The following is an 18,951-nucleotide window of genomic DNA, read 5'->3' as shown; positions in this document are numbered from 1 at the left end:
ATAAGATTGGAACATATATCTTGCAATTTGTATGTTCGTCTTAAGCCATAATCCTCCAAATTGACGATTTGAACTTTTAAGAGATATTCAAAGCCGCTCGTTACGTCTTCTATTTCCTCGTTTTCCTCGTACGAGGAACGACCTAAAGGCTGTACCAAGGGATAGAATTTTATCCTTTTCTAAGCATTATCGAAACAGACGGCGCTATCGAAACGAAGAGCGCATCGTCGTAAGTGTTATCGACAAACGCTTTCCCCGTTTTTCTGAGCTCCGTGAGCGCGTCTGCGGGCAAAATTGCGGCTGCATAAATTTAAATCACCGATGCCGTGTCTTAAGATCGTTTGATAGAGAACAGACCGGCTAATTTACCCTCGTACCATAACGAGATGGCCTTTAGTACAAAGACCTCGAGGACTAACCGAAGAGGCAAGTTAAAATAGTAAAAGTTTCTTAACTACGTCTGCAACCGTTACGACGACGAGATGAAGCAACTTTAATTGGGCCATGTAAATATACTCTTGGCACCTCGCTTAGCTTTAATACTTCTCTAGCTAATTGGTATTTATTTATATCGCGACTTTTGCCAACTACTCGAAATACGACTTATATATAATTCGCAAGCCTTCTTAATATTCTTCTTTAATCGTTGATACCCGATTATTCGCAAACACAAGCAAAATTATCTGGATATCTAAATAATTTTTACAATGATCCAAAAATTGGGTATTTGCTCGATATAGAAAATACCAAGGTCTGATAAATGTAATCCACGACAAGGTCTCGATTCGTTGATTCCGATCGGAAGCCTTCATCCATCACTTAACTTATTTCAGTAACGACTATCTCGCACGCAAATCGAACATAGACCCGCCCTGCCTTTAATTCGTGTCCCCATATTGGCCTCTGCTTAAAATAGAAGATAGAGTAATGACGAGGCGAGATAATAAAAAAAAAGCGTATTGCAAAAAGTAATAAATAAAGGTAAATAATTTGTCGCGATTATTACGAAAGAACGTCGATCGAAGCGCAATCCGTGGCGGCAGATTCTGTGGAAAACAAATTGTTTTCCCGTAATACCGCCCGTAAGCCGTAAGGCCAAAATCATGGCAGTAGTCCAGGATGCTAATGAAAAAAGCGTGTTTCCAACAGTACTCGAACTGTCGAGGAATAGTCGTGTTCCGCAGCCACTCGAAACAAAGTGTGGCAGAAATCGATACTCGGCGTAAAAAACATGAGCTCGCAAGTTCAGAACCATTACCCATTTTCCATCTACAGTGCGCTGTTAAATTTAGCATAAGTTTAACAGCGAGAAAAGTTAAAACAATAAAACTTGAACAATAAAGGGTAATAAAAGTACAAAAAAGAATAGTAAAATATAATAAAATATATTTAAAAATTATTAATTTCTCAAGAATAAAACAAATAGCTTATATATGCGTGTATAAAGCGTTCCACAATTGGTGAAAAATTTGCTAATGGCTAAAATTTTTTTAATTCATTTAGAGACGATATTTCCTGAGCGAAAATGTCGAGGCATCAATAATTTCCGAATTATAAGCAATTAATAAAAGAGCGCTTTTCGCAAACTAAGCTTTTTGAAGAAAACCTTTAAAAGATTATCAAAACTATTACATTCTTCTATTACAGTCAATTTCAGATAGAGTTTACTCTAATAGAATTTTAATTTAATACTTAATTACAAAGGTATATGATGACAAAAATTGGAAACTTGCAAGAAATGATGACGTCTCTCTACATTTTCACTGAGAGAAAAAAAAATTTATCTCAAGAATCTACCATTGGTAAGTTTTTTACCAATTACACCCTCTCTCTATACGTACATATATATTTTATCGTGTAATAAAATATAAACCGAGACAACATTTTTCTGACTAAACAGAGTAAATCTTGAAACGTTACGGATTGTTAACTACGGATGGCGAAACTACTTCGCTTTTTTTGTCGCAAATGTGTAAAAGAAGAAATGGCACATTAAAAAGTTTAAAAGGGGATTACGCTAATGGGCAACCCGTATCGTAACGTAAAATGCGCGGCAACACTCGGAGATTAACTCTATCATCCCTCGACAAGTATTTCGCACTCTCCGCGTCAAATCGCGATCGGAGATTACAAAATGTTCGGCGCGAATAAACCGTTTTCCTATAATCCTCTCTATAAGCTCCGTTATAATTCAATGATGCTTGCATATTTTGTAACAGTTTGCATATTTTCCCAGAAGTTATTATATTCTCTGCGTGCAAATACATATACATATTTCGTCAATTCTTGTAACCTGTTATAAAATTTACTTTAATTAATTGTTTATTCATTATATGGTTGTTTTAAGTATTTGATTATTATCTCGTTCATTCGACCGTAGTAAATATCATTAAAGGATAAAAGAATGTATAAAAAATTCGCATGTCACGGTGTTATTTTGGCAATTTACAAATTACATATTAAATGTATGTCTCGAACATATGCTTTCGTGCGTAATAAAACGATGGAAATAAAAGTTAGTTTGGAAATAAAATGCTAATGTTTTTCTGCAAAAACTTTCAGCAAGAAATAACAGAGAACATCGAGCGCAAAAAAAAGAGGCTCCCGAAAATCATCTTATTATTGCGTCGCGAGTGTCGCCTGTCTATCAAGTTCGCGACAGAATGAGGGATTACGAGTGGCAGAACGCGCTGAGCAAATCCCTACTCTGCAAACTGCCAATAACTCGTTGTCAGTCGCAGCACGTACCATGTCTCAAAACGAGGCGACCGTATTTACGATGCGATTTCATGACGTAATAAAAAAGGGTCGAAGGTAAATCGAGAAGTCTATAATTCGTCTTCGTAAACTTACCGTAATTCAACACTGGATAGGGAATCGTTCTTCAACCTTGCTTACGACCTCTAAAATTGATGACGAGATCGTATAAGCTTATACAAAAATAGTCTATTGCAATATCGGAAAACTCAATAAATATTTCAAATCATTAAGGATGACAAGATGACAAATTTTTCCTATAGCTATAGAATTATTTTACTTGGGTTTGGCATTAATTTGCAGCATATGTAATATGTATTGTATATATATACCGCAAAAATTCTCTCTGTATATATAATTCGATTATTATTACATATTACATCCAAGTAATATGAAAGTTGAAATAATAAACGAGAATATTTAATGTACGCAAACAGCATATACATAATTTTCACATTATTTTCCTTGTATAATTCGACAAGTTCGATTGTCCTTCATGTCACATTCCTTCCTAAAGGTACTGACATCGATCGATGTCAAGTAGAAAAGTAAACGCCGGAAACTTTGGATTACTACCGCTCGGAATATAATATAATGAAATAAAGTTCGATGACACTCGATTAAGCAAAACTAATTAAATATAAAATAAAGTTAAATATGTAAAAATTCGATAAATTTTAGCCTCGGAGAGGCTAAATTTCAAGCTAAAACATGACATATTGACCGTTCTTACAGCTCGAAGACTGTGACACGTAAGAAGCAGACTGACAAGTAACAAGACGGCGCATAAAGGAAGGTGCGACGAGAAGTACCCTCGCGGAAAGTTTGTCTTTCAGGAAGATAAATAGAAGCGAAGTGGGACATGAACCTCTTTGAACCTCGTTGTCCATCTAACAAATCTAACGTGGTGATGGCAGCGGAAAAATTTTCAACCTTCTCTCCCTTTCTCTTTCTCTCTCTCTCTTTTCTCTCTCTGTACCTTCTTTTTGTTTGCTCGTGATCGTAGACGGAAGACGGAAGACAATAAATCCTGGTGCGCAGTTACGGCGCGGAACGCCGTTAACTCCCGATAATGGCTCTGTATTAGTTTCGTCTCGTTTGATCGCGAAACTTTTCTTATTCTCGCTGTCGGAAGGGAGTCACGTCCGACTACAGTCCTCCGCTTCGTCGCCATACTTGGCGGACTAAAATCCAACGATCGGCTCCGAGGGCGCATCATACGCACGATTGAACATACGCGATCGTGTGCAGAGTCTTACATGTACGTCGGTCCTGTCACCTCGATTGCTCGTCGAGGCAAATTGAGGATTTGTTTGCGTTGGCAATCGTGTCGGTTGTCTTGATAAATCCTTAACCTGTCATGCGGAAATATCGTTCAACGTAGTACGAAATGTTTGCTAAGATCTACATACCCTTCGAGCTTTAGAATAATTTCTGATACGTGAGTAAACGGCAGTCTGATAAAAGGCCGCAAATACCGCTTTCACAAAAATAACATATTTCGTTGGACGCAAATTTAATTTTAAAATAATGACATGTACCTCTATTTCTATACATCCTGTTACAATTGTTACATCGCGACAGTTTATGTTCAGATATTCTGATTGAAAATTTATTTCGGAAATGAACTTAATAAAGTTTTAAAATAAACCATTGTTGGAAAATATTTGTTGGTTCAAAATATTATAAAATAATATTATACAATAAAAATGATGATTTAAATGTTTAAATTAAAATGTTACATAACGCGTGTTATGATTTTGTTAAATACTTTATCAAGTAAATGTATCCATTAGATTTTGTAAAGTTTGCATGACGCACGTACGTACAGCGTTATTCCGAAAAAACATCTCTGAATAATTTATTTTCTATATATACAATGTGCCATATAAAATTCAAAATTAATGGTGCTTAATAAAAAAACATTGTTTTTTTAAGCTTTTTTATTTTTAAACAAGTTTGTATTATAGAAATTTGATAAAACGAAATTATTTTTTATTTTTATTTTAAATCTGATGTTGTAAAATGGAATTATTTTTCATTTTTATTTTTGATCATATTGGTAAACGTGAGTATACTTATAACATTTTTATATTCTTTGTATTTTTTTTATTTCAGCACAAATATATGCTTTATTAAAATTATTTTTTATTTTTCAAACACTACAGTACTTTGCATTTTAAATTACCTATAGATCTATATTTCTTTAAAAAAAAATGCTTCCCTTGATTATTAATCAAATTTAATAGTTATCAAAAGCGTTAAGAATTGTGATTCGCGTCACATGTATCTACTTAAAAAAGAGAGTTTTTATACATTTTATAGTATCCCGTCTCATAATTGATAATTGATTTCTATGAGCTACAGGAAGCATATATAATTTATCGTTTTACGCCTTGTCGAAGAACTTGGCAGCGTTTCAGGTTGCTGGAAAGTTAACCGAGGCCGCGCAGATGTATCGACATCTACTGTCCCGACTGCAATCGCACTGATAAATTGCACGTTATTATTTTCGCGCGGGCTGCACGTGCTTACCCAATCTAACAACGAACGTTCATATAAATATTAATAGCTGTGTTTAGTAAGTCTCACGAACGCGTTATTGTCAAGATGGAATGCGCGAATTAAATTATTGACGCCACTTTTTATTATAATTAACTTATAGAAATTTAAGAAAAAATAAAACTAATATATCAAACTTTTGATTGTTATTCATTTTCTCCTCGTGTCGATATCCTTATTTATTCAGCTTTGATAAAATGATTTATTCGTTTCCTTTGTTTTATAAATGATCATAATTATAATCGGGCCCGTTCTACCAACATAATTTAAATTTTATTATTGATTAGCTAGCAGGACGACAATATCAAAATTGCTAACATAATTATATTGTACATAATTCAATAGAAATGTTTAAACTTCGATGTTATTATTTTGCGAGTCAACGATTAATTTTAAATCGTGTTGATAGAAATAGGCGTTGGTCAAAGGTGCAAAACGCGACAGTGCGTCACGTGTTAAAATTCAAATTCGTAGAAACAATATTGCTCGACGAGGCAATTGCAAAATTATCCGTCTCGCGTATTAGACCGCGTACGCAATGATAAGCAAGGCAGAAATAATTTAATCAAAATCACGCACGCGGTACCATGATTTATCGATGCGGAATCGTGCACTGACAGATATTTCGATGACCGATGGCTTGTTATGTATTTATGTTTTCGGAATTCGAACCAACTCTTTATTGAAAAAGCGCATATCCTCCTTATAGGGTTACTTATCTATCGCAGCTAATTATGCATACTTAATACGCCCGCAGGCCGCTTTCTTATTACACGCCGCAAAACTAGTTACTGAAATTTCGCAGGCACGAGTTATTACGGGATCGTGCGTTATATACGCGCTATCTCGCACTTTAATCTCCGCGCCGACATTATCCTTCTCGTATTGTTCTGATCAAAAGTCTTGAGGGAAGTCGAAGTTGAAGTTAAATGAAGAGAGAAAGATGGAGAAATATACATATATATATATACGTATATTACTAGCGTCTCTATTCGTGCACATGCAGTATCATTATGTACAACCATTCTCAGACCGAGGGTAAATGCGTATTTCGCGTATATACGATGGCTTTACCGTAACTTCCACAATTTAACTCGCGGATATTGCAGTACATCACGCAGCAACCAAGTCCTTTGATAAGTTCTGCCGAGATTACAAGAACTTACATTTCTGCGCGGCGTCGCGTCGCACAGGACATTTCTCTGACAATCCTTTCGCGCAGCGTGAAATTTTTGTCGCGCGAAAAGAAAAGGGATCGCGGAGAGAAAGAATTGCGATGCGGAAAATCGTTTCTCTCTGCAAGTCGGTCTAAACTAATTACAACTTCAGTTCGGGTCGCCGAGTCTAAAAGTTTTTCTATCTATGTGTCTCCCGCGATTAACATTGCAATTTATATTCAAGAAATGCGCAGAACAATCGTAATACCAAGAGTAGAACGACACTCGGGGAAAGGGTTAACCGAAACCTTTGGAGGCGGCATTTCGAGCCGCAAACGTTTGCCCCAAATCCGCTGTGTACGCCCACCGCAATTTACTTCCGATGACTGCGGTAGTACTTCCGATAACTGCGGTATTACTTCCGATAAGTTCGGTATTATCCTGCAAGGGAATCGAAATGGCGAGAGAACGAAAGAGAAAGAAAGAGAGAAAGAGAGAGAGAGAGAGAGAGAGAGAGAGAGAGAACGTAGAAAGATATTACCTAACGTATAACAGTTCGCGCGATCTCTCACCGCCGAGCAGCCACTTGACGTGCATATCTCAGGAGTGCTCGCGTGCCACGATGAGACATGCGGACGTGAGGAACGTACATGCGATGGAAGGAGAAAGAGCACACTTTGGCGGGTAACCCGGGCAGGGATTTGCATGGGACAATATCTCGACTGATTTATCCCCCTGAGCCCGAGGAGGTGGAAAAGGGCAGACGTGTCCGAAGGATTTATTTCTTTGGTGTTCCGCGCACCGCGCTCGGCAGATCGTCGAGAAATAAAGTGGAGCTGACCTTTCCCCCCCCTCTCTCTCTCTCTCTCTCTCTCTCTCTCTCTCGACAAGAATATATCCGGTTTATTACCCCTTGTACACGTCGCTATCACGAGTGCTGCGCGCTGAGCGGAGCGCATCGACGCAACGCTGCACGACCAAGCGCGTTTACAGCCCTTACCGTTTAGTTTATCGGTAAAACACTCTCCTCCCAACCCTCTCTCTCCCGTGGGATTTACGGCTCGGTCCGTAAAGTCAGATTACACTTACTCCGCGTCCCACCCCCGTGACCTTTCCTTCGCGCCGCGCGCCTTCTCGCAATCGAGATGTCGTGTGACTTCACGTTCGTCCGCGACTGCAGTCGCCTCTCGACAGCATGTCCACGATGTCGTTGTCAACGTGTACCCGTTTCGCGGCAATCTCGATGAAACGTCGTAAAAAGAAGAAAAAAACTCGACCCGCTCGTCACGCTCGTATAGTTGCTACTTCGTTCTAAAAATGTATTTCTGTCCGTTACGACAATTTAAATGACGTTACCCGGAAAGCCATTTTGTAGCAATAAAACGAGACTATTGTTGGTCTTTGTAAACCTCCCTCCTCTCCTTTCTCGTCTACTCTCATGTGGACAATATAACCGCCGACAAAAGATTCATGTCATGTCAGAGAAATGTGAATTCTGACTGTTATTTCTAAGCTCTCGTACGCACGTTGTACGCAATATTGCGAACGAATCCGAGGTCAATGTGATAGCTATCTGGACGAGGGCAACGGTGGATGAATCAGCCAAATTGAATAACCGACCCTTTCAGGACTCTGTAACTTTCGTCCTTGCTTACGTTGGATCCGAAGGAAAATAGCTACGATGATAATTTGGAGACGAGCAACGCAGAAAGAGAAAGAGAAAAGAAGAGAGAAATGTGACATGAACATTGATAAATATAATATCATATAGATGTTTGATTAGCCTTTCTTATTAATAAATTATCTGTCGGATGGCCCGATTTAATCGACTTGTTCGACGAAGGAAATTCGGAGATCTATATTATATCTCGTAATTCTGACCAAATGATCTACTCGTTTGCGCGATTTAATCAAAGTTATGATCATTCCCCACGATGTTTTTCGACCATCACGACATCCTATTAGTTCTCAAATGAAGCCACGGACCTAATTTCGATGACTCCGCGCACAAACGTGAGAGGGCATGAGGGAACGGTGTGGAGTTAGTTGGAGACTTCATAGTTTGTCGTTAGATGCGAGTACATATATAGTTTACTTGACGAGAGTTTCATTCCGGCAAGTTCTCGCGCGGCTTTCCCCGCAGTAATTACTTGTAAATCTCTTACGAATAACGGTAAACGCGAGATTAATTCCGTCTACGAGGATGCGTAATAATTGATGTTCTTACAAGTAGTGTAGAAAGTTAAATTATTAAAATTGTTAAACCTATGTAATAAATCTTTCTCTCTCTTTCTCTCTCATTGTACGTCTTATCGAGCCGTCTTCAAGATAAATTGAAATTTGTAGTCCTCAAGATTCTTGTATGATTCAAATTACGTAATTTACAAATACATGTTTCGTTCAAAGGAATATGCAAGAAGATTCGTAAAGTAAACCAGAAGTAAATCAGATTGCACGCTGCAATCGAGCGAGTTAAGAGAAAATCGATGACGCGCAGCCGAGCGATTTAATTTCGCTTCTTGTGATTCTGCCGCTTGCTTTTACTGCAGAAAATTTCAATTTATTTTGCCGATCCTGCGTCGGGATCGAATGTACGTTTAAACTTTCTCGCCATGTGCGGTACGCACACACGTACCGTGGGCACACATTTTATGCTGATGTATTATTTATTCAGACGCGATAGAAATTGTTTCTCTTCAGCGTCTCTTCAAGCGGTCTACAACTTTCTTAGTAATATTGAAAACGGTTCGCCAGAAACTTAATTAAAATGGGTACAAAGTTGTCGGAATTAATTAATTGACTTTATACTTCCGCGTTTCTAGCAAAGCTTACGAATCTTTGTTTTTAACAGCAAATATCATAATTATATTATATTATAGATTATACGCTACTCTTTCATATCTTAATGTAATCGATATATATATATATAAATTATAAAAAATTAAAAAATTATATTAATAGCTTTGGGAAAGCAGTGACGATTTATTCTACGATCCACATTTATATTGTATTTATCTATTATATTCTATATTTAAAACCGAAAACGATAATTTGCTGAAATTTGCTGAAAACAGGGTGTAGTGAATAAATAATATTAAAATCTTTTTATAGAGTGACACGTTGACACTCTTAACAATGCTTCATGTTCAAATATAACAGTACAATTTATAATTATTGCAATATTCAAATTTATATTATTTATTCCCAAGCTGACAACATTCGTGTGACTTGTTTCAAGTTTCATTTGAAATATCGAGAATATCGAAAAAATCCGAAAAGACTCTTTTACAAAAGGTCAATTATTGTGTCGATATTATTGCAAGAAAAATATAGGCAGAATAATCGCAACGTTTCGACAATAATTTAGTCAAGAAATATTTTCGATGATTTTATTCATGACTCACTCACCATTAAGCACGTGGACGAGAACGCTGGCTGACTCGGCTGTGGATGGTGCACAGGTGTAATTGCCGGAATCGGCTGGCAACGCTTTGCTAATCAGAAGACGTGACGTTCGCGTTTGTTTCTCGGTCACGACACTAATGCCCCCGCGTTGACTGTAGTTTATCACATTGTCACCCTTGTACCTGTAAAATTATCGAGAATAATTCGAGCGGTTAGTATAGTGTAGCGCATAGAATGGAAAAATAATATTAACTTTAAAACAGCTGCTTGAATATACTTGAATATACTTTTTACTGCCTATCAAGTTGTTAAATAAAGTATATAAAAATAAATTGTACGGACATTACGATGTAAGTATTTATGTGCGAATGTAAAAAGATACGAGAGGATTTATGCGAAGCAGCGTATTTACTGGGCATCTCTATGGATTCTCTAAAAAACCATAACTTCAAGGAGCGTAACTTTGTCGGAGATTCACTTTATCGGACATCCGTGTTGAAATTTTTCGATAAAGCAAATTCCGTCGAATGGAGGTCACTGTAAATTTGGATTTTGCAAAACTCGGCCGTGTCGAAATATACGTGAAACAAATCCAATCGCGCTATCGTCAAGGGAAAACGTTCGAACTCACCAATAGATGAAGGATGGTGGTTCCGGCGTTTGCAGTACGATGCAAGTCAGATTGATGTCGCTCCCGCTTTTGATGTAGAGCTCTGAATTGCCGTTGATCTTTGCCTTCGAGACTGCACACGGGAATAGAACAAAGTTAAAGTGGTTTTTGACCGGGATACGCTCGGCCGAATCGACGAGTTAAGCTCGATCCAAAAAGTATGATCACAAATTTTCCTTAAACTGTCGCAAAGCTGCAATTAACTCGCGTCGAAGGCGGCCGCTTAAAAATTCACTTAGGAAACAAGCGGCTTCGGAAATTGATATTGGAACTTGTGTAATTGCTTTAAAATTCTGATAATTTAATCCCGACATCTATCCCAACAGTTTCCTTTTTCTACTTTTTTACGAAAATTGCGCGAATGTAACATTGTAAAATGACTTTTATTACTTTTAAATAAAATAAGTGATGCGCGTGTAATCTCGATTGTATAATTTATTTTATAACTTTTTATTTATTTTTTTTTTTTTTTTTTTTATAATGTTTGAGAGGAAAATTTATCAAGATTTGCTTAAAAAGAAATACGCACCTACTACGCTCAAGTTGAAAGCTTGACTAATTTTGGGTTCTGTCGAGACTTGACACTCGTAGATTCCGCTGTCTCGCACTTGCGGCGAACTAATTTTTAGGGTCCACTCGTCGCTGCCATCGCCATGCAACGATTGAAAGCGTTGGTCGTTTGTGTATGTTAGAATACCGACGGTAAGGATATGTAAATCCCGCTGCCTGATCCATGAGACCTGCGCAATCAAGAAACACCTGCTGTTGCAGCAAGATACACTAAACTAGACATAGAGCCGGGAAGTTTGGAAAGTTGCTTTCCATAACTTTAATCTCACAGTGCGTTTCTAACATGCATTTCGCAAACTTATAACAATATCAAAGCGAAAAAAAGGTCTTTCTTATTAAACTATACAATAATAAAGAAAACTCTGAAAAATTTGAAAATTTTTAACCACCATTTAGCTTTCGATCATCTAAATGATATCATGCAACGAAATTACACGTGTGGGAAGTAAAACCTTTGACTGATACCGATGATACTGTTACACGACAATCCATAATTTGCGTGTGAAGTTAGCCTCAGGCGAAACGTGATCACGACGCGTGCAATCTGCGTCGATCACGTTGATTTTACGATCATAGATATAAACGTTCAGACGCATGTATACATAGGTGCGCGCGTTATTGAGGGCCGATGGCGTGGCTGTGAATGGCGAACGGAATGCGCGGGGCGGGGGGGGAGGCGGTTAAAAGGGGTTTCCGTCGGGAAGGGGTGAGGGGAGGGGATAGGCTAGGAGAGAAATTTGATTTATCGGCGATTACGATCGGTGATTGGACTCTGACGGGTTCCTGTGCGTCATGCGGTGATGCATGAGCAGCGGCCGATAACGCGTAATGTCACCATTCGCCCGGGTGACCTATGCGCCTACCCGCGAAATTACTTTGCATTAGGACCGCGAGTGATGAATACCGGGTTAAACAGCGGGGTGAACCGCTCGCTGATCCACCAAACTGCCCGAAAAAAAAAAGTATATATATATATATATATATATATATATATATATATATATATATATTACCTCCCATGAGACTATGTATTTTATATACAATACTCCACCTCTTTGACCTTTTGTAACGTTCGCTTGTACACCACATTGAATTACTTTGTGCAAGTACGAACAATAGTTGGAAGTTAACAAAATATGAGCAGTGATGTGTATTTTATTAAAAAAAAAAAAAAAATTGGACGTGTTATTAAAGAATTGAAGAAAAAAGAATATAAAATTACTTTTCTCGCGAAAATTTACTCTTTTGTTCTTCTCGCAGCAATATAATATTAAAAGTATCGTACAAAGAGGTAATTTTCTACGGCACAATTTGATTGTATTCATATTTAATAAATATTTAAAAAATATGAAATATTAAATATAAACTTTCTCTTTCTTATCTTCTTCTTACTTTTTTCTTCAGATAGAATTTCGTTAAAAATGACATTTTACAGCACGATGGCCATAACCAGAGGTATCTCAACGTTAACGAGATCATATGTTAATGTCTTCCCGTAACTTTCTAAATATGTGCAAGAAAGTGTATGCGCGTTGGACTGTGAAAAGTTATACTCACCCTGAAAGTTTGCGCAGACGGGAAGGAAGCGGGAATTATGAGAAAAAAAGATTGCAAAAAAGAGTTACAAAGGCTTCGGCGTGCAAAGATGTGAACTAGGTTACTGAAAAAACGCGGGGCGACGTCGCATCACGCGGATGAAGAATGAACTTCGAACTGCAAGTCGCGTAAGTGCATTAGCAAAGAGAACAACAAAGTTTGTCGCAGTACGATCACAGATTAATGTCTTGTAGCTCACGTAACTACTTGATTTCTGATCGCGCGTTCGTCGAGCACGCGTACGTATGAAAATTTATCAATGCCAGCGAAAGTCGATCGCGATAGAACCGGGAAAAAATACACTTTGCATCGTATATAAAGATAATTGAGGATCTGGCGATAATCGAATGAGCGAAATAATTTCTCAATAACAAATTTATTTGTCGCTGTTTCTACTCCAATCAAGTCCCCTCGCAAAATTTAATCGCGAAAACCTGTTAACGTATAATCAAGCGTTAAAGCGTCAACCCAACTATGAATAATTTATCTAATAAGAGGATTAAGTCGGTTAATTGATTTTTTCTTACGCTGATGACATTGGCAAGACTACTGTCCGTCAAAAGCTCAAAATAATTTTATAATATTTTGTGTATTCTGTATTCTCAACTTATACGTTTTGTCTTTAATGTTTTCATGCGCTTGTCAAAAGCATAATTAGATTATTAAAAAAATAAATAACATTGACATAATAATAAAATATTATTATTGCAAAAACGTTGTAATCGAAAACGGAGCTTTGAGAATAAATTTCATTCGCGGAAATTAAAGTAACAAAAATAATTTTTGCGCTTTTGTCAGATAAATAAAACGTCGAAAAATACAAATGCGAAAAAATATGTAAACCCTCCAAAAAAATATAAAAATATAAATATATAAATATAAATATCACACTTGAAAAATGATATAAAAATATTTTTTTAAATCAATCGATAAAAATAAATACATTCTCGAACAACAATATGCAATATTAATAAACATCCGATAAGGTGAGATTTAATCTTTAAAATCGAAATCGTAAGACATTTGAGATATTTAACAGTTTCGCGATCACATCGTGGCGAAATGCTAAGTTCCCGAACTTGGGTGGTACTGTTATTACAACGACGAGCTCTTGATAAGGAAACTTGGGACTTACCGCGCGATCGCCAAGATTGCGCACCCTACAGTGCAGGTAAGCGGATTGCCCGACGGTGGTTGTGGTCTCCCTCTTTGTCGTGTTGTCGAAGTAAGGCTGACTAAAGGGTTGCTCCCAGTAAGAGGACGGATGGTGCTCCACCACCGCTCTCCCGTTCTTGGCCGCGCATTCTGCTGAAAACAATAAGGCTCGTTAATAAGATTTATTTATCGTCGTCATTAATGAAATCTTATCACGCAGCATTGGCGTTGAAATAAAACTTAAAAATGAAAACCTGAAGAACAAGTCATTTACAAGAAGGTAACGAATTGGAGGAGAGTTAATTCAACATATCAACTTCAAAAAGGCAATTCATATTACATTATCATTTGAAATATTTGATGGTAAAAATGATTAAATTGTGTGTATAATTGAGACTAAATAAATAGTTTATCAATAATCGTTTAAAATTCGTGTCAATCTGATTTCGATGCGATAACATGACAAATTATAAGAAAACCGATAAGACGAGCGTCCCGGTACACAAAAACAGAATTTTATCGAGAACTGACCGAAGCGTTATTAACTCCTCGTATAAAATCTCGCTTGTGTCGCGCTTTTATAAGGAAATCGATTCTTCTCGCTCGACGGAAGTCGAGTCGCGAGAGAACGAGCCCTCATTATCGGGATAAGTTTGGGTTTATCCGGCTGAGTTTAAAGCTGAACCTGGACTGAGTCAGTACGAATACAGATATTCAGATCCGGGACGCTGTTTGAGATGTCGATTGCTGCGAACGGACGAACGAACTCTAATAGAAGACCCTTGGGGAATTCTACTTTATTCCTGGTATATTAGGTGAAGGTACATCCTTGCGATGAGATTTCTGCCGGAACGAAAATCCAATCGATGCCTGGGAATTGCAAGATTTACAGGCAGACTGATCGCATCATTCATTAGGGAAGTTATGCAAATACGTAAAACGAACATTCGTTCCTAATATCTTCCGACGCAATTTTATCCTTATGCAATTTTATTACATCGTTACATCTCGCACGAATAGTCTCGACAGCTAATCTCTCGCTCGTTTAAATTTATTTTTCAATTTTCTAATTTTATTTTTCAAATGTCACATTTGAAGTCGACATATCCAGTATAAATAAATTGAATGCTGACGAGAATAAAATAAATGCAAAAAAATAATGAGAAGAATAAGGTATAAAGCAGAATACAAAAAGATATAATAAAAAAAAAAAAAATTATGTAGTATACAATATCGTCATCTCATTAAAGATATTTAATAGACTTTGAAATGCGTTCTACGGTCTTTTCAAGTGGGGCTGTTTTTCAAAGTAACGATCTGCCGGTGTGGCGTAAAATTCCCTGCAACAGTCCCTCATCAATTTTTTTCAGCCCACGCCCTCATCTCTCCAACCGCTCGTCTCACACTGATTACTTTATTCTGAGAAAACGATACTCTTGGTAACCGGCGACGTAAAAACTCTTCCGAGAAACCTTTTATGTACATTATACGAAGTCTTAGTAAAGTGAGAAAATTTACGGAGAGATGCTATCGAAAAATCTGTATCCTCATGTTGATACTTTATAAACACACACAGTATACTTTATAAATACAATAGTTACGTAATCATGGTAGCGTCAATTATTACCAATCGAATTTTTTGTGTTTAGGTGTATTGCGTAATGTAATTAATATTTTGATAAAACAAAAATTTTTTCCAAAATTAATGACGATATCTTATTTTAACTAGAAATATTTTCCGTTTTCCAGAAAATATTAGACAATTAAGAAAATGTTTCTAACGTAATGAGTAATCCGCTTGTATCGATATGTTTCGCACGTAAGCACAATCAACTGATACATTATATAAATTAACAATCGTAAATTTTTTCCGTTTCAAAGTAAATTCGCTCAGAATGTGGAATCGAATCGCCGATATTCTCCGTGCTCGAAATATCGCCGAAAGTTGCACAATGCGGGGCAAAAAGCAGCCGATTCCAATTGCAGGAATCTGTTAATCGGGTTTTTCGTCGGATTGCAGCCGGCATGATGCGACGAACGTGGGTGGTAAAAAAAAAAAAAAAAAAAAAAAGAAAGAAACGTTTAAAAACTATAGAACGGATCAGAGCGAGCTCGGAAAGAATGAGTTTGTTAACCCCGACTGTGCTCTTCTTTCTCCGCTGAAAGTTCGAGGCAAAGGAACTCCAGCAGGATGAGAAGCTTCAGGTGTTTGCTAATGGCCCGCGGCGCCGAAACCAATCATTCGTCGATGGCCGCCCCTCTCCACTCTCCGTTTGTTCAATCGTGTCGTACTTTTTGTCAGTCTCGTCAACGCTCGGCTTTCGTTTCCATATTAACGCGAAACCCTCTCGAAAGAAAGCCGATGACGAACATCTCTGGTCCAGATATTTTCATGCATATCAAGGCGCACGCGCGTTGACCTATTTCAATTAACGTAGTACTACTGTTGAAAAGAAGTCAAAGACACACAGTCTAAAGAAGTTTAATTTAAAATTCCACGTGGACTGTACAATCTCGATTTACGCGCGCACGCATCAAACAATTTAAACAAAATATTATTTGTTAAATAATGATTGACAATGGATACTTCTCTAAATTAATTGCCGCATAAAAACGCACGAAACAGTATCTCGATATATGTATAATGTAAAGTTAATTAAAAATTTAGATAAACAATTTCTACCTTGCTATGTAAAATACACTTCATCTACAGAATAATTAAATTGTAAAAATGGAATTTTTTCTCTCTCAGATGGTTTCTCTTTGATTTTCGCCAGAGATGTAAAACCAAGTCATGGCAGCTACGTCTCGTACACCGACTTAAATGTAAAAACTTGGGGGTCTCCGAAAGTTACATTTCAATTATTTTCTTGTTATTCCATTTCCAACGAAACTGTCGCAACAAGCGCCCACTGAAGAAAAGAAATCTAAGGAACACAAGACTAAGGCACAATGTACAAAGGACTTTTGATTGTCTCGATGTATCACTTAAAAAATTTTAGAATCACTTTTCAAAGATCAGACTCAAAGTAATACAACGATATCACTAAAATAAGGATAAAGTTTTTAAATATCAGCGCGATCGTTATACAGGATGGTGCCGAATGTAACGGCCAGACTTCGTCATCTTATAGGGGAAATTTAATTCTGAATAAAAAATTTCCTATAAACATGGGTCGTATAAAAACGCTTGCTTAAAAAGTTAGCGCCCAAAAACTTCTAAAATTACGTTTTATATCTTTGAACGTAACTGTTTAAGAAAGTATTTTTGGACCCCGTGTTTATATAAATTTTTTTGTTCAGAATTAAATTTCCTAAGATCACGAAGTCTGATCGTTAAATTTGGCGTCACCTTGTATATTTTTAAAAAAACGCGGTATAGAAACAAAGAATGCGAAACGGAGAAAAGCGTTTATCGCGAGGTAGATTCGTTTGTTTAGTTTAGTTCCTCAAGACAAATGCAACGTTCACTCGAATGTGTTTGTTAGCTGCGGAAGCAATCCTTTCGAAGAGATTACGAGACGAGGAACGCGGAGAATGTCGTCGAGGCGTTCGCTTTTCGCAAAAGTAACGCAACACTCCTCGTCGAAATCCTACTAGCTTATGTTCTCGGCCTCTCAGCTTGTTCATTCGCGTGGAGAACTCGAACGAAGCAATGTGTCTTCGGATTCAGGACGTGTCTTCTCAAAAGACACGCACGAAATTTTCCCCACAAAATCCAGAAAAAGTCGAGAGAAAAGTTTCTATTTAAGAATGTGGAGAGGAGATTCGCCTCTCTGCTGGCGTTCACTCACGTTTTTCTAAACCAAACAAGGTTTGCTGCCATCTTGGTTCTATATTGAGTCATCTTTTGACCGAAAATAGCTCCAGGATGTGTAATCGAACATATGTAATAACGAGAATAATAGTCCCCGAAAAGAACCTATAAAATAATTATTTCACGCTATAAAAATAATATTCTCTCGATATAGTAATCTATCCGATGTATATTAAATTCATCATTCGTGCCACAAATTCGTAAAACTCGCTTCATTCCACGATATTAATCTCGACAAGTTATTTAATAACATTGTGGTTGTCGAAAACCACCATGCTTTCGAAGACATCGATTAACTTTACCAATATAATAGCACATCTATCGAATAAATGGAATACCCATTGTCATCGTTAAAATGCGAAAATTGAGAGCGTAAATTTTAACTTTACACAATGTACAGGATATCTCTGAACTCAGAGCAAAAATTGGTACAGCGATTTTAACACATAAAAACAAATCGAAAATGTCTAATAAACATCTATCCGAATCCGAACGGTTTCAGAGGGTTTATGGGATATTGAATGCTTTCGTAAAACATTGAAATAAATTGAAAAATTGAAGAAAATGTTCAATATTCTTTATTCTGTTTAAAGTTTTAAAAAAATATACAAAATAATCTACGATTCAAAACAACTATAGTAAATGACGTTTAATGTTGCCGATGTTATCTGCAAAACGCCAAAAAGAAACAATTTATTAATTTGTGCTACAAAGTGTGTCGAAGTCCAACGGAGGAATTTTTTAGTATCTTTTGTAAAGTTTTAAACAGAACAAAGAACATTAAATAATATTTGCTTCAATATTTTTTTTACAAAAACAACTTCAATATTCCATAACTCTGAAACTATTCGGATTCAGACATATGTTTATTAAACATTTTTGACTTGTTTTCATGTGTCACTGTTTTTGTACTGACAAGTTCAGAGACCTATCTTGTATAACAATAAAATTTTTGTAGAGTAAAAAAAAAATAAAGTTTTAAAAGAATTAAAAGTGCGAGTGTTAAAATGGATTAATAAACTTCGAGGGGTTGGTCACTGAGGTAATTTTTGTACAAGGGCTAGGTAATTCAGCGGCAATCCCAGCAAAATTTTGGATAATCCAAGGTTATTTTTGGTAAATCTAAATGATCTTTAGCGTTAAAATAATTTAAAGTAAAATTTCTTTTTCAAAATTTATTTTTAATTTGAGATACTATTAGGTAATCTTAAGTAATCCGAGGTATAATTTAAGGGTAGTCCGTATCAAAGGGTAATTTTTGT

General features: G+C 36.8%; 1 protein-coding gene across 4 annotated transcripts in view; it reads right to left on the bottom strand.

The window, feature by feature from the left end:
- Positions 1 to 18,951, bottom strand: part of LOC140665022 (opioid-binding protein/cell adhesion molecule homolog) — a 189,015-nt gene that overhangs the window by 16,510 nt on the left and 153,554 nt on the right. For 3 of the 4 annotated variants that reach the window (XM_072890691.1, XM_072890689.1, XM_072890690.1), the window contains exons 3-6: positions 13,853 to 14,025; positions 11,081 to 11,291; positions 10,513 to 10,624; positions 9,885 to 10,063 (exon numbers count right to left, since the gene is read on the bottom strand). In XM_072890691.1, coding sequence (XP_072746792.1) covers positions 9,885 to 10,063; positions 10,513 to 10,624; positions 11,081 to 11,291; positions 13,853 to 14,025 — 675 coding nt within the window. The remainder of the gene's footprint in view (positions 1 to 9,884; positions 10,064 to 10,512; positions 10,625 to 11,080; positions 11,292 to 13,852; positions 14,026 to 18,951) is intronic. The other variant, XM_072890692.1, reaches the window with a different exon arrangement.

The sequence above is a fragment of the Anoplolepis gracilipes genome, chromosome 4 (assembly GCF_047496725.1).
Source record: "Anoplolepis gracilipes chromosome 4, ASM4749672v1, whole genome shotgun sequence".
NCBI lineage: Eukaryota > Metazoa > Arthropoda > Insecta > Hymenoptera > Formicidae > Anoplolepis > Anoplolepis gracilipes.
Note: the sequence above shows the minus strand (reverse complement) of the source record. Positions and strands in the feature narration are given on the sequence as shown.